The following is a 16,752-nucleotide window of genomic DNA, read 5'->3' on the forward strand; positions in this document are numbered from 1 at the left end:
ATTAGTTATATGAACATGTTTTATAGAATATTAGTAATGATTAATTTAAATAGATAAATATTTGGAACCAACATCCTAAATTTGTATCTCTTATATCATGCAAATAATAAAGTAGAGTGTAACATCAATAAGCATGTAACAAACAATGCTAATGACATAGTTATTGCATTATGACTACAAGGAGGCCCACCTATAGATTTCCACAAAGGTACCAACTGCCCTAATAATGGAAGTAACTCCATGACAAAACTTACAATAAAAAAACTATAAAGAACATCGCCGAAATACTTCTAAAATTGAAATTGAAACAATAAAGATATAAAAACATAAAACATGAAATTAATAAAAATAAAATAAAATATATATTGAATCATTTCTTTATAGATAACTTTTCTATCAAAACATCTCTTTATAAATAAATATAGTTTAGAAAAGTCTATAAATTAAATCATTCCTTCAAAGATAATTCTCACGTAATTTTTAGTTTAAATTAATAAGTGTGATCTTTTTTATTACACAAAACATAATTACATTGCAAGCTTAATTTTCTCCAAATAAGGGCAATTTTACAATATTTAATATGTATTCAATTTATTCTACCGATAGAAATGTATTTTGGGAAAAGATAATACCTAATAACTATCGGCTAAAAACCCTAAAGTTATTTAGGGTTTTATAACTTATTTCATTCTGCTCTTTGATTTCTTAAACTATTCCTAAGCAGAGAGTCGAAACTTCTAGCGAAGGGGTTGCAGGTTTTCGTTCAGCAATGGCGACGGCTTGCACAGTGAAAGATGTTTCTCCTCACGAGTTTATCCCTACCTACGCTGCACATCTCAAGCGATCGGGAAAGGTACTTAAACAATATTAAGAAAAAGAAAAAAAGAAAACGTAATTGTTGGGCTCTTAAGTTGTTCTTTTAACAGATCGATTGCCTGTAAGTTATTTAGTTGATGAATATTGAAATGAAAATTTACAGATTGAATTGCCACACTGGACGGATATTGTAAAGACGGCCACATTTAAGGAACTTGCGCCCTATGATTCTGATTGGTACTACGTTAGAGCAGGTATGTTTGTTGGAATTTGATTGCAGCGCTGCGGCTTTCTCTTGTGTCTCTTTTCTTTATGTTTAGGAGTTCATTCCGAGCTGTGGTGGTTGAATTAGTTAGTCCTTTAATTAGGACTTACGGGGTTGTGTACGCACTAGCTCATGTTTGTAGACATAAGAACAAGAAAGTGACAGATCTAAAAGTCTATCTCTCCTAATGAAATGTGAACGCTTTTTTCTGTAAACGCCTTTCCTCCGCTTGCGTTGATAAATGTGTAGAGGTTACCCAAATCTTACTATTCTGAGGAAACCCCTTCCCCCTATAATACGTTATGCTTGCTTGACAAATAGCAGACCAGAGCATATGTTTAAAATTTAAGCAATATACTTCACAAGGTACAAGCGGTTTGCTAGATCTACCTATCACTAGGTCTGGACTCGACATGACTATTGAACTGATCTATCTATCTTTCATGCAGCATAAACTTTTCTTTCCGCTTTGGCCTTTTCACGCCTCCAAATATCAATCCAAATCATTTGCTTTCATCAGTCCCTATTGACTCCTGCAGCTCTTCTAAGCCCTACAAATTTCCTTTTCTTGGCCAATTTTAGTCCGAGTTCCTCCTCTGGGCAGTACTCGGACTTCTCAATCAGAGCCTAAAACTCACGATATCTCCTCCCCTGCCCCCCTAATTCACTAACTTTAATTGCTTCTAAAAATAGACATCTGGTTTCCATTGACTTACCTTCTTCCTATGTCAATGCTAATGTCTCTTACCTTGTCTGCCTTCTCAAATTGTTGATTTTCATTCTTACCTCGTCTGCCTTCTCAAATTGCTGATTTTCATTCTTTGGATGTGTCTGCATTCTCAAATGGCCGATTTTCATTCTTTTTTGTCTATTTGCCCAAATTGTACTTATGGTCCCCTTAATTCCAATAGATAGTTCGGTTTATGTCTTTGCACTTGTCATCTCTTGTGCAGGCCATTCCTTTATCTCCCCCTTGAGTATAAATTCTGCATTCTCAAATGGCCAATTTTCATTCTTTTTTGTCTACTTGTCCAAATTGTATTTATGGTCCCCTGAATTCCAATTGATAGCTCGGTTTTTTGTCTTTGCATTTGTCATCTCTTGTTCAGACCATTCCTTTATTTCCCCCTTGAGTATAAGCTCCCTTGGGCAGTGGGGTGTTACCTTTCCTCGTACTTTTATGCACGTGGCATGTCTTCCTCCACTGGTGGTCTCTCTTCTCTCGTGTTTCAAAGGATGTGAGCAAGGGTGGGAATTTGGTGTTACACTTGCCAATTTCTTGAAAGCTTTTAAGCTTTTTCAACAAATCCACTTTTGTATATATTATCCTATCAAATATTCCAGTGGTCTGTCTATGTGCCCACATTTTACAACTGCCAACTGCATTTGTGTTAAGGTTTCTTTAACAAATCCATTTTGTACATAGCCTACAATCATGGTTTTTGTTTACCAACCCTGTCTATACTTCCACATTTGTTTGTATATATATGTGTGTGGCTGTTGTGTTCTAAATCTTTTATGATTGATGGATGTCCATTCCTTATTCCCAGGCCACGAGGACACTCCAAAGTTGCAGAATTTGGATTTACACTTGCCAATTTCATTTGCCTGTGGGTTTCACTTTTTACAGTGTTTTTTGCTTCTTTCATTGCTGTCTCCTCTTGAGCACAATGATGTTGCATCTCTCCAAAAGTTAATGATTCTGAATCACAACATTTATCTCGCACATCAGATTTTTATTTTGTTGATAATACTAACCCAGGTACTTGAGCCATTAAATTTTTTCAAGAGCTTACATTCTCCTTGAATTGAAGAGATTGATAACTCGAACAAACAAGTTGAATTTTTTTGGTTTGATACTGTTTGTTGATTCACTGAAGATCCTCTTGCAGCACCCACATGTATATCTTCAGTAATTGATGTCGGTAACAAGTAGCTGGTTCACCAGCAATGGGAAAAGTATTACAGAATGCTAAAACATTTGCATATACTATCTTTGCGTCAACATGTATTTTGTAGACAATCAAGTTGGGACAATCACCAGTGCTTTTTAACTGCTCTTAAATAGAAACAAAATCCCTCTAAAACCTCCTTTCACTATACTTCTTTTGTGTTGTCACACTCTCCACAGTTCTCAATTACAGTTCGCCGTCCATCCTGCATTCATCTACTGAAATTTTTAGTTGACATGCCTGGTCACACACTTTAAGCAGCCGAAAATCTGTGCATATTTTTCAAAATCCATTCAACTTTCACAAAATTCAATTTTCTGAAACACACATCAACAATCATCCCATCATCTGACAACACGCCCATCTTAGCTAAATTTTAGAATCATTACTATATGCCTTTCCTGCTTTGTAATTATTACTCAAGTCCTCCTTCATATGTAACAAACAATTAACTGCCGATTATAATCCAAACAACGTAGGCACAAATATGATGTCTTCCACACAATCCAGTTGCTACTAACTGATTCTTTTCCTTTAATAGGCCTGGAAAAGTCCAGTTGGTCCTGTTCAACATTCCTAAAGTCTTCCACCCCAATATCATTGAGATCTTCAAATTTCACCACCCATATTCTTTTCCTTTAATAGGCCTGGAAAAATCCAGTTCATGTTCAACATTCCTAAAATCTTCCACCCTAATCTCATTAACATCTTCAAATTTCACTGCCCATTGAAATAAAACATTAGCCTCAACGTTCACACATCTCCTAATATTCTTTTCCTTTAATAGGCCTGGAAAAATCCAGTTCATGTTCAACATTCCTAAAATCTTCCACCCTAATCTCATTAACATCTTTGAATTTCACTGCCCATTGAAATAAAACACTAGCCTCAACGTTCACACATCTCCTAATATGACTCACATTATAATCTCTAAAGGTGGGAAGAATCGTTCTAACTTCAAAACTCAAATTCTACAAATGCCAAGAGTCAAGACTGAGATTCCACCAATTTTAATAGCATTCACAATTATTTGTGAGCCACCCTCTAAATGAATGCACTTTGCCCTTAAAAGCTGTCCAACTTGCACAACCATTAGAGCTGCTTTGCTCCAGCTTCATTATTTGACCCATCTATCACTCTTTTAGTTGACAGAGCCAAAGTGACCCCATGCCAGTCATGGGCAATCACCCCAACTCTTGAGGTTCCCTGATTACCTTTAGATGCCCCATTAAAATTGATTTTTATCCATCCTGATTCTGGACATTCCCATTCAACTTGCCTCCTTGTCTCCTCCATTAACTTACTACTCCCAATAACATTGCTTCTACACACTCTAATTGCATCCTTCTTACACTGGCCAACAACAACATTCAAGACTTTCACTACAGACCTGTTTATCCTTGTTTGATTCTTTCCATGTAATCCTCCTTCCCTTGGATAATACGCCTATTTCTTTCTTTCCAACCCTCCCAAATGTCTAAAGAAAGACAAATGAGCCACACGTCAGAAAAAGAGGGCCTACACTGTTTGTGAGGCCAACTCATAAAAAATTCCATCAAATTGTTCCTCATTGGCTCTGTAACTTTGCTCTGACCATATCCCAGCACTCCAGAGCAAAGGGGCATTGCACCAACAAATGGTCCACATCTTCTGATGCTTCATTGTACAAAATACACTTACTAGGTCCAATGAAACCAAATTTCTTCCTGCTCCCACATGTTAATATTCTTCCTCTCACTGCCAGTCAAGCAACTTATTTTCTTATTTTGCTTTTTGTATAAATGTTCACAATTTTCAAATATTTTTTTTTACCGGTCCACTAAGAGTTAATGGTACAAACAGAAACAGTAATAAGGTTTTATGTGTGAACAAGAATTGAAGTTTTATTAATTGATTGAAAATAGTCATTTCCAAGGACCCTTGTATGACAGCTTTAAAGTAATAGCATTCCACTCCCAGTCTTTGTCTGTCATATCCACTTGATCTTTGGTTTAAAACTAAGTTGCTGATGCTGGCTGTGATACAGGTTTGGGTGGGGTTTGAACTTTTTTTCAGTGGGTTCGGGTTCTTCCATACGCACACATATGTGTGCATACACATTTATATAATAAATTTATGCATGCATAAATTCTGATATTATGAATTATGTATACATTGTCCATGTTCAAATGTTAATTATAATAATTTAAAAGCTTGAAGTTGATACTTATAAATCCATAATTGCTGATAAAAGTATAAACAACATACCTCATGTATCATCATCATAATTTGCTAAAGTCTCAAATTAGGTTGTATTAAATAACTTGAGTCTTTTTAATGCAATTCATTGTTGTTTTAGAATTGGGATCCTAGGCTCTTGGTTGAATTAGCAATGACCAAGTCCTATTAGGTTTTCTTAAATTTTAAACTGTTGGCAGTGGGTTGGTGTCTCTCACGGGGATTCACGACCTAGTTTAACAGCCTTTTGTGTGTTCTGTATGTCTAGTGGTTGTATCAGGCATTAACAGGTCGATCTTTTGGTGCAATGACAACCGTAGCTTCCAACAAGTGGTATTAGAGATTGGTCACAAGTTTAAATCCGTGCAGAAAACTGGAAGGGGGATTGTTGGCAGTGGGCCAGCATCTCTTGCTGGGATTCGTGATATGTTTTAACAGCCTCTTGTGTCGTCTACAAGTCTAGTGGCTGTATTAGGCATTAACGTGTTGATCTTTGGTGCAACGACAACCCTAGCTTTTAACATAAACCATTTTGCATCTCTTTATTAGTTCCTGGAATATTTATGTAATCATTGAGTTCAATTAAAAACTATTAAAATTTTTTGACTAACCAATGATATCAAAGAATTTTTTTAGGTTTAAACTTTTTCCTAATGTTCTTATTTTATTATATTTATGAAAATGAAAATTTCTTATTTATATATAACCTTATTGGTTCAACTGGAAAATAGCAATGAGAAAAATAATTTTGGGAAACAAAAATTAAGAAAATTTTAAAGTGTCATTAGAGACCCATCTTCGATAGATCATGGGTTACATTTGATAATTTTAGAAAGTTTCGTGATCTTCTGAAACAATTTTCCTAGATACATAATTTGGACAATTTCATCCATTTTTACAATCCTACAAAACTCCCGATTTCTTCACCACATCTTTCAATCCTCTCATTGAGGAAATCGTATTCTTCTACTTAGATTTTTAATTTTTCAATAGTAGGGAAGCGATGCTGATGAAGAGCGGCCAGCGACCTATTCTTGTTCACAATCCATTCTTTCTCTCTTTATGAGTCCCCCTGAAGATTTGATCTCCATAACATAATCCTTTGTTATTCAATTCTGTAAATACTGTTAACAAAGCCATTGAATTGATCGCTGAAATGTGGAAGGAAAAATTACCTTATCAAAGATCAAAAAGCCAAAGGCTATTAAAAAAAACTGTGATTTTCTTTCAATTTTATTCCTCTGCAACCAAAAACGAGATGTTGGCATGAAGATCTAGTCTCTATCATAAGAATACCATGTTCATTGTGTTAAAGTTTGTAGCTGCGATAGAGATATGTATCTCTCGAAATCTGGGCGCTATTACTGTTATTGTCATCCTCAGCTGAAAAGGACACTTGAGTTTAATTTGTAATATTAAATGTAAATGACATGTGTTATTCACATGCATTGAGGCATGAATCTTTGAAGAGTCATAATTAATTAATTAGGAGTTATGAGAATCTCAAGAGACTTTCGGTTATAATGTGAAGAGTCTCTCCTATTGTTATATATTTGCATCAAGCAAAGGAAATTGTATACTTGAACTTTTATTATCAATAAAGATATATTTTTGTTGTGTGGCTGGGTCTTTCCCTTCATTCTAGAAGGGTTTTCCTAGGATATTTTTGGTGTTCCTTGTTTTAGTTTTGTTTTCTTCTTATTGCTGGTTATCGTTATGGATTTCTAGGTTGTAGATTTAACATGGTATCAGAGCTGTGGTCCCAGGTTTGATATTAGCAATGAGGGAATCGTATTTATTTTGAGGCTTATTATCTTCGTTATGTTGGCTCTTGCGGCTCATGTTTTCGTTGTTGGGGCTGCTTCTTTCTCTTTCATATGATATGTGATTGTTTATTTCATATGCTGTTTTAATTATCCGGCATGACCATTAATGAAGACATCGACCTTCAATTTGGGCGACAACTTTCATTTTTTCTCCTTTACTAGAATTTTTCATGTGTAAAATCTTCTGTATGCCATGTTTTCCCTCTTGGATGCCTTGTGTATGTAGGGTTGTGGCTTTTGGCTTTGTATGTAAACCAAGCGATATTTTTCAGTTCTGTGAATGAGCATTGCATGCTCTGTATATGATCAGTTGTTTGATGCTTTTGTACGGTGTTTCTTGGTTGTGGTTGTGGTCTCACATTGGCATAACCCCTCTATAGAGTCGTTGGAAGTTGACATTTCTGAGATAATTTTGATGCTTGCTCCTATACTCTGTCTGAGATAAGTTGAAATTCAAACTTCGTTTCATATTTTCTGAGGTCTCCATGTTCTTTTGTTGCTAGCTTGCATGCCTGAAACAAATTTAAATGAGAATTTTGTATCTATTTTTGAGTGTTGTTCTATATTTTTTTTCGCTTTCTATTTGGGATGTTCGTTACGGACATCATCATTGCATGATATTGGTATTTCTGTTACAGTCTTCTCTCATGTCATCGCTTGATGCTTCACTTGCTGAGGTGTTTTTTGCTATGCTGTTTTTTTCTCTCTTCCAAAATACAAACACTCTTTCAGGTGGTTATTATTAAACGCTCCTCTATGCCACGTGGTTCTCAACAAATAATTACAGAGTATTTCGTGTGACGGGAGTTGCAAAAGGCAATATTATTCTCTGAAGAAATTAAAGTCCATTTTTGATGATCAGCAAAAGGGAGAGGAGGTGGAAAGTTTTATTGGGCTATGGAGAGTGTCTACATATGCATTAATGTTGTATTCTAGGCGAACTGGGGTCAATAGAGGTGAAGCCTTTCACAGTGCCATCAAATAATGCCAAGATTCACTATTGATTGAGCTCTTCTGTTGAGTAGAAAGCCAAAATCTTTTAATTGACTTAGATTTAGAGCAGGAGAAGATGAAATTGAGAATGCGGCAGGGGACGCTAATAGAGATGATGTTTGAGTTTTGCGGTTGTTTTCCAATGTTGGGAGCTTTGGAAGCAGAGCCCATGTCTACTGCTTTGATCACAATCTCGAGCTTGTGCAAATTGGAAATGACCTCGAGTTATTCAAGCACATCTTGCAGGAGTGTTGTCGTTCACCCGCTTCATCAAGGAGGCTCTATTATGGTTTCTTTATTGTACATGACAGTTAAGAGTCATTTTTTTCTTCATTGGTGAATGATATTCTTTAGTATTGTTTTTTTTTAAATTCATGATCTTGTGGCAGTATCAATACGGAAGAAACTCACTTCTTATTCACGTGCATTATGAGTTTGTGCATCGCAAATGTTATATGAGTTTGTGCATCACAGATGTTACAAGAAGAATTCTATGAGGGTTGTGCAATGCCCAAATTGCCAGTGGCATGCGGGTATTTGTGAGGGTTTTCCTAAGCTTGGAGTCTGCAAAATCATCCTTTGGAGTAGAGTTTTCTAAAGAGATTCATTATGTTTTGTTGAATAAACAATATTGCTTTGTATATTCTCGATATGTTTTCTTATCATAACAGTAAAGGAAAGGACAAGCATTTACAACATTAACATGGTGGAAGGACAAAATTGCATGAGGTTGCAGAGATAAGTATTGCATGAAATTGAAGAGATCAGCATTCCTATAATGCTATGAGATTTACAGGCATTATTCTGAATCTCTTTGTGTATGTATGAAATTAGACCACAAAGAGATGAGTATTTATGATTATATTGCTCAAAAGAGATTATTTTTAGCATTGATAGTTGATTTTAATAATCTCTCTTGGTTGCAAGATGCAACAAGATAAGGATTATAGCTCCAGAGGGAGATGTTGAGCTTTAGAGGGAGATTTTAGCTTCAAAGGGAGGCTTCATAATTCAAAGGGAGTGCTTAAGAAATCGTTGTCATTCATCATTTATGATTGTGATGCCTGTGGTATCTGTAAATTTTGAGACTTAAATGGAACCAAGTCTTGCTTTTAGTATGCCTATTTCTATTCTTGTGTGAATAAATGAGATTGTAAGATCAACTTTGATAATTCTTTCACTACGCAATAGTGAACATCATGTTGAGAGAGTCCATGATGTCATCACATTGAGAGATTTCGTGATGGGTTGGATGTCATGGAATTGAGAGATTTCGTGATGGGAGTTGAATGTCATGTTGAGAGATTCTATGACAGTCCACGTTGAGAGAGTCCGTGAATAAAGGCTTAGCTATGAGTCTTACAAATCTTTTCATGTTGAGTGATTCCATGAATGTGAGTCTTACAAATCTTTTCATGTCGAGTGATTCTATGAATATGAGTCATTGTTATAAGTTTTCATGTTGAGTGATTCTATGAATATGAGTCATTATTATAGGTTTTCATGTTGAGTAACTCCATGAATTATGTTTTGAATAAAGGCTTAGCTATGAGTCTTACAAATCTTTTCATGTTGAGTGATTTCATGAATGTGAGTCTTACAAATCTTTTCATGTAGAGTGATTCCATGAATATGAGTCATTGTTATAGGTTTTCATGTTGTTATAGGTTTTCATGTTGAGTGATTCCATGAATATGAGTCATTATTAGAGGTTTTCATGTTGAGTAACTCCATGAATTATGTTTTGAATTCGTATGATCAGAATTTGTCATTGATATTTTTGTTTGCAGCTTTATTTGACTGTTCAGCTAAAGATCTCTCTCTTGCTAAGGAGTGTTAAAGTTTGTAGTTGCGATAGAGATTTGTATCTCTTGAAATCTGGACATTATTACCGTTATTGTCATCTTCAGCTGAAGAGGACACTTAAGTTTAATTTGTAATATTAAATGTAAATGATATGTGCCATTCACATGCATTGAGGCATGAATATTTGAAGAGTCATAATTAATTAAGAAGGAGTTATGAGAATCTCAAGAGACCTTGTTATATATTTGCATCAAGCAAAGGATATTGTACGTTTGAACTTTTATTATCAATAAAGATATGTTTTTGTTGTGTGGCTGGGTTTTTCCCTTCATTCTAAAAGGGTTTTCCCAGGATATTTCAGGTGTTGCTTGTTTCAGTTTTGTCTTCTTATTGCTGGTTATCTTTATGGATTTTTGGGCTGCAGATTTAACACATTGATTCCACAACTGTTATTAACATATCCATGATATTGAATCTAAAACGTGAAAGAAACTCGAGGATCAAAGAGTAAATGGTATGAAGATTATTTTTGGAATTTTCTTTCAATTTCACTCAGCTGCAACCAAAAAGATGTTTCTTCCTTGCGGTTCCCATGTTCATCAATTCTGTGACTATTTATAAATATAATAAGTGATCGGTCAATAAATTTGATCTGAAATGTCAAAGAAAAACCCTTACACCATTAATAAAAAATATAAAAAAAAACTTCGGGATTTTCTTCCAGTTTGAACCCTCTGCAACCAAAACAAGATGTTGGTGTGAAGATTCAGTCTCCATCATACAAATCCCCTTTATTGATTCTGCAACTGTTACTAGCATAGGCATCAATTGATCAGAAGATTTCAGACATTAGGGCTGATACCGAATGCAAATCAGTAATCTAAAGAGTGTCATTCTTTTGCAAGGCAAGGCAAGTGCACAAGCACTTAACATTTTGAAACTTATTGGTCATAACATTTCAGGAGTAGCATAACTATATGTGCCCATAACACGAATGGAGACATGGGTTTCATCTCCTTGAGGTCCATCTTTGGCAAGTGAAAAATCAGATAGCTTGGCTATATAATCCTGCACAGAACAAAGACAATAATTCAGTCCAGGCTAAAATAAAGCAAGTCTGAGCACTACAAATAGATTTAAAAACTACACCTCAAGATAAACTCACTATATGTGACCAATTCAAACATAAAAAGAAAGAAATATATTTGTACAGTGTTTATACCTTTGAGCAGGGGAAGCAAAGAACTTGAACTCCATTTCCCTGGGCTAGTACCAAAGACATTTGCCTAAACTGCTAAAAAACATTCCATAAAAGTGGATCTCATGTCTCAGTGAGGTGGCATCACTGAGACATGAGATTGCTTAAAAAACCCCTGTAATCTCAGGGTTGCAGGGGGGTTGACCATAGCCCTGTGAACAATATAAAATTGAGGCATACTTCTTTCGTTCTGATGGTGGATCACAAGTATGATACAAAATAGTGAAGCAAAAACTATTACACAATTGAGTCAAGAAACTTCAGATGATCTCATAGATTATGGAAATTGACTCTTTCTTATTGAGGCACAGCTAGCAAGATTATAAATCTACTACGGCATAAAAGCTAAATTACCACAAGTATTCGTTGGGGTTCTCTAGTAACTCCAAAAAGAGGAAATAAATCATCAAGTTTGAACAGATGAATGAATTGGTAGCGCTTGTACATGCCTAAAGAAATTGTTTAAACCCAAAATTTATTACTTGTTATAGCTTACTTCCAGGCTATTAAAAAACATGTCCTAAAAAATCATTGAACTCCATATTCGATTACAGCTAATCTGTAGCATCATTGACCTTTAAATTATAAGATATATCTATTAATCTCTAGTCTATTGTAAATGACCACGGCGAAATGTCCAACTCAAACTAGTTCTTTTGAAATTTCTATCCTTAACTGAAATGGAAACAGGTCATTGTAATGCTGTTATTCAAGCGTTGCCTTATATTAAAATTAAAAACAATACAATCTTTTAAAAAAAGGCACAACCACAAAACTCTAGTCAGGCAGAGACCAGAACGTAGAAGTAAATAAAAATACTAAGAAGCTACTGCTGCACCGCTCTAGGACAATAAACCAGGCTTGCCCTTGACATATTCAGTCATAATCTGCTCTTTCCTCCTCCCAACAACTTTTCCATGTTTAAATCAAATCATCCACAAGAATGTTCGGCAGCTTCACCTCCAAATGCATGATGCTGGAGGTTGACTCCTCCAACCTCCTGCACGTGCAATCTGCAATCTGCAGGCCGACGAGGTATGTAATTTTTCAATTAATTATGGTGGTTTAGTAATGCCCAACCAACCACCATGTGCATATGTACGTGCCCTTCAAATGAGCCTACAAACCTAGGAGCATGCCACATTTCCCACCTTCACAATGAAGTGAATTGAATCAATGCAAATACTATTGACAATATGTTTCTACTCATTGCCCATTGTTTTTTTGGGTCGTGGTTTCTACACGTTTGTCACTATTCTCTGCTGCTTATAATTGGCTGCCATAATGTGCTGGTCAAATTAATTTTTTTAAGCATTTCTTATTATAATACTCCATGTGTGAATTTTTTATTATCATTTTTTTTTCATATTTCAATTAATGTTTTATATATTTGATAGTGAAGAAGACTAATATTAAGAATAAATATAACATATTACGATTGATAGAGTTTAAGATAAAATAATTACTCTATTCACAGTGCTGTAATGTGGAAAATGTATATGCTGCTCTGCTAAAAAGGGTTGCAGAAAGCCGCACTGTAATAGATTGAAAAATATCTGTCAATAATACTACTATTGATTTTTCCAATACCGAATTACCATTTTTCGGTTGATAGAAGATGAGTCTATTCTGAACATTTGTCTTGTGTATTGGTTGTCATGTAGTACGGTGAATGAGTTGTTACTAACAAGTTCAATGTGGGTTTGGAAGTCAAACTATCACAAGAGTCTTAAATTGTTTTGCTGGGTGTAATCCATAACTTTTGAATATCATGATCTTCAATTTCGTTTGCTGGAATAAATTTAAATTGGTAAGCTTTTAATAGACCTTAACAAGATTTATCCAACTGCCACTTCCATTACTGAAACAGACATATGAGCCTGTAGCATCTTTCAACTTGCGAAAGTAAAGTGATGAATACTCAGGCCAAAGTAATAGAAGATGCAAATGTTAACTCGATAGATTAGTTATAACACATCTACTCTTCCTTATGGCTTCTACAATTCAGAGAGATTGCTCAATTTATTGGAAAATAGGGAATCAATCCTAAAAATTAACACTTTATCAAACTCCATTCAAAAACTTCACAGAATTCAGGGTAATTAGTATACAGTCTTACTATTTTGGTTGCTGATACTTTTTGTGTCTTCTTTTGATGAACTAAATAACAATCTTGGAAAAGATGTCAAAACTTGATTCCTAAAGTAGGTTTCAAGAAACATATATGTTTATTGGAATTTAGATTAAAAGGAGAGGTGTTTACATTCATGTTCTTTAAGGATAAGAAGTTGTATATATACATTTCATTTGTATAAAGTTTTTTTGGTTTTTAATTTTATAGACAATGATTTTAGTGTTATAGGTCATGCAAATAACATAACAAAAGCTTCAAAGTTTAGAAAATTAAATATGTTAACAAAAGGCTTCAAAGTTTTAGAAAATTAAATATGTTGCTCCTACTCCTGTTTGGCGTCAATAAATGAAAACATGTGTAAAGATATTCAAATTTATAATTTATGTATACTTACCTGTTTTTTGGTTCATTTTTCAATTTAATAGAACGTAACCTAAATCATGTTAAGACAAAAAAACTCAAGGTCTCAAATCAAACAAACTACTAAGCTCATCATTTAGTTTGATGCATTATATCTAATTAAATTTTTTCCATGGCATCTGGTAATCCATTTCAAGTTCACAGTTCAATGAACAACTTGATTCAACTCTTAGCTCAAAACCCACCATGCTAGAGGCAGGAACTTTGGTGATTGCGCCCCTTGTTAATACTGTGTCTTGATGATTTAATCAAATCATGCTGCTTTTAAGTTTTGTTTGCATGCAATTTAATGTTTGTTAATCTAGGCAAGTTTATTTGCTTTATTGCAGTGATACATCTGTGATTAAGTGTTTTATTAGAGTGGTTTTTTCCCGGGTCGTACAAAATCACAAGGTACAGACCAATTTAGTAATCAAAATTTGATGGATCAATAGAACACACAATGGTATTCAGAATTTGATGGTTAAATACAACACGTGATTCTATTAAGCTCTTTCTTAATGGTAACTCATCATTACATTGACATCAACAAAATTTAAATTAGCTATACAAACCATAAGTCCTAAGATTGTGGGGTCAAAGTTAAAAGTGTATTATACAAGTACACCATTTGAGATGTTGCTTGCCTAGAAAGATACAAATGTTATTCTTATAGTTTTGTATTCAATTTTTGTGGTTTTATCTTGGGTCTTACAGAGTTAATTTTCAGATTTTATTCTTATAGTTTTATGTTTGATTATTGATTTTCTTTAAAGTTCTTGAATTACTATTGCATTAACTAGCTCACTCGATCTGTCATGATATATTCCTGTATACATGTCATGCATATTACTGCAGATATACAGGTTTTTACATTCAAATATTTTACATTCAGTCACTGGTCATTTAAAATTGATTTCCATAATTTATTGTCCTGCATTTTTAAAAACTACACTAGACTCAAGTTTGAAGGACCTAAGCTCTGGTATTTTAGTCCACCATGCTTCTTTTCACCTGGTTTATGGTAAATTTGTTTCACGATTCAATTGAGAATTGCTAATTAAGCGTTTTTTTAACTCAATGTCAGCATCAATGGCAAGGAAAATCTATTTAAACCAGGGAATTGGAGTCGGGGGTTTCCGAAAGATTTACGGTGGCCGTAGAAGGAATGGCGTTGCTCCACCACATTTTTGTAAAAGCAGCGGGTCTATTGCTCGACATATACTCCAACAATTGGAAAAGATTGGCATTGTTGAGATTGATCCTAATGGGTGAGTGCTTTCATATGTTTTTACTTTAGTTAGCTTATTTGTGATTTTGCTCCGAGTGTTCTGTTCTATATGGTCTCCAATGTTTTGACAAACAAATTTGTTGTGCATTTCAGTGGAAGACGGATCACTTCCAATGGCCAAAGAGATCTTGACCAAGTTGCTGGTCGGATTGCAGTTGCTGCACCCTGAGCAATATGAGATTGGATCTGTGCTTTTCACAAAGCAATTTCAGCCTGTTCATGTTTAGTTGAATTTATACAGATCTAACTACTTTTTTAGGCCTATTATATTTTGCGGAAATGCTTCATTGAATGATGTTTGAGAAAACTGGGTTGCATTCAAGTTATGACTTAAGAATGTTTTGTAATTGGTGGATGTCGGATCAGGAATGGTCTGGATCAGATTATTTTTAATCCGGAGGAAGATGTGTTTTTTCATGTTATTAATTAATTATTATCTTAACAATGATAGTTAATGCCATTTTCTAAATTTTGGGGCCGCTTGGTATTCTTTGAGACTATCAGATAATTTCCGTGTTACCGTTAATGCTGAATTTTATTTAATATTAGTAGTTTCAAATATTTAGTCATCGTTTCCAATGTTGGGATCTCCACTGTTAATTTAGTTTCGTTTAAACTTGAAGGCTTTAAACACGATACCAGTACAGATCAGAGATCCATCCTTTTTTAATTTGTCCAACTTGTTTTCATTCACAGCTTGTTCCTAACAGTTATTGTTTTCTAAAGAAAACCCGAGCTTGTAACTATTTGCTACTGTTAGTTTTTGCAATTAATTTTGTGCCCTAGTTGATTTACAATGTTGCCTGTTAAGATAATGTATTTGAAGTCTGTGGTCTTACATATGTTAAAAAGTTATTTGGTAAATCAAGCAAAATGGATATGTGCCTAACTGTATCAAATCACAAGTTATATATCTGTCAACTTTAAGAATTATCTGATATTGAAACCATGGGAGGGAGTAGGTTTTGATTTGGTGTGCTAGTCAACAGGACAGATCCATTGAATGTCTCTAGAATTAATGAATTTTCTGCTGTAGAAATCTGCAACAGGAGGTGAGGTGATGTGCTGTCTTCATTGTTTACTTTGGTTGAGGTGGGTTTGTGTGTTCTCATTGAGTTAAAATGAAAGATCTCCAGGAGTAGTGATTTCCAGTTGGTTGTATATGAGTAATTCACATTTGTCTATGCCTTAACACTTATTAGCTATAGCAGCTTTTGACCTAGGCAAATGCATGTGGAATGTGTTCTTGTGGACACATCATCAAAAAGCTTTTGTGACGACATAAGATTTTACACCAGTGATTCTGAGTACTCGTACCTATTCATATCACCAAGATGCAAAATTTTAGTCTTTGATCACGCGTGTGGATTTTTGCCAGGCTGAAGATACTATTTAAAATTTTAGAACGATTGGTAAATGTTTTCATGAAAGCAAAGGATTTTAGAGTCTCGTCTGAAACATTGATGCAAAATCACTCCACACCCCTGCTGTTTCCAAAGTCATTTTTCTCGTTTAGCACATGCTAATATCATGGGGTCTGGTATACCCTCTTATTTGAATATAACACATGATTTGAATTTATATGGTATGGCCGGCAGAACCAAGGTTGGTTGATTGTCATTTCATGTATTGATGCCAAACAATTCATGATTCGAAAACATGCCTACGTGTGATACTAAATATTCTTGGCAGGGTCTTGTTGATTGCAACTACTACGCCAGTCTTCATATGTTGTAAACAAGTTGACAGTGTTTTATTAGGCTGCTTTATTTCATTCGTTCCTTAGATAGGGACT

At 34.7% G+C, this 16,752-nt stretch overlaps 1 protein-coding gene across 1 annotated transcript; it reads left to right on the forward strand.

Annotated features, from left to right (window-relative positions):
* The first annotated feature begins 692 nt into the window (after positions 1-692).
* Positions 693-15,436, forward strand: LOC149556695 (small ribosomal subunit protein eS19y-like). The gene is made up of 4 exons (XM_089831149.1): positions 693-853; positions 980-1,070; positions 14,754-14,937; positions 15,051-15,436. The coding sequence occupies exons 1-4, from the start codon at positions 770-772 to the stop codon at positions 15,124-15,126; spliced, it is 435 nt and encodes a 144-aa protein (XP_089687275.1). The 5' UTR covers positions 693-769; the 3' UTR covers positions 15,127-15,436.
* The last annotated feature ends 1,316 nt before the right edge of the window (positions 15,437-16,752 follow it).

The sequence above is a fragment of the Cupressus sempervirens genome, chromosome 5 (genome assembly GCF_028749045.1).
Source record: "Cupressus sempervirens isolate cs-2001-9-10 chromosome 5, ASM2874904v1, whole genome shotgun sequence".
Lineage (NCBI taxonomy): Eukaryota > Viridiplantae > Streptophyta > Pinopsida > Cupressales > Cupressaceae > Cupressus > Cupressus sempervirens.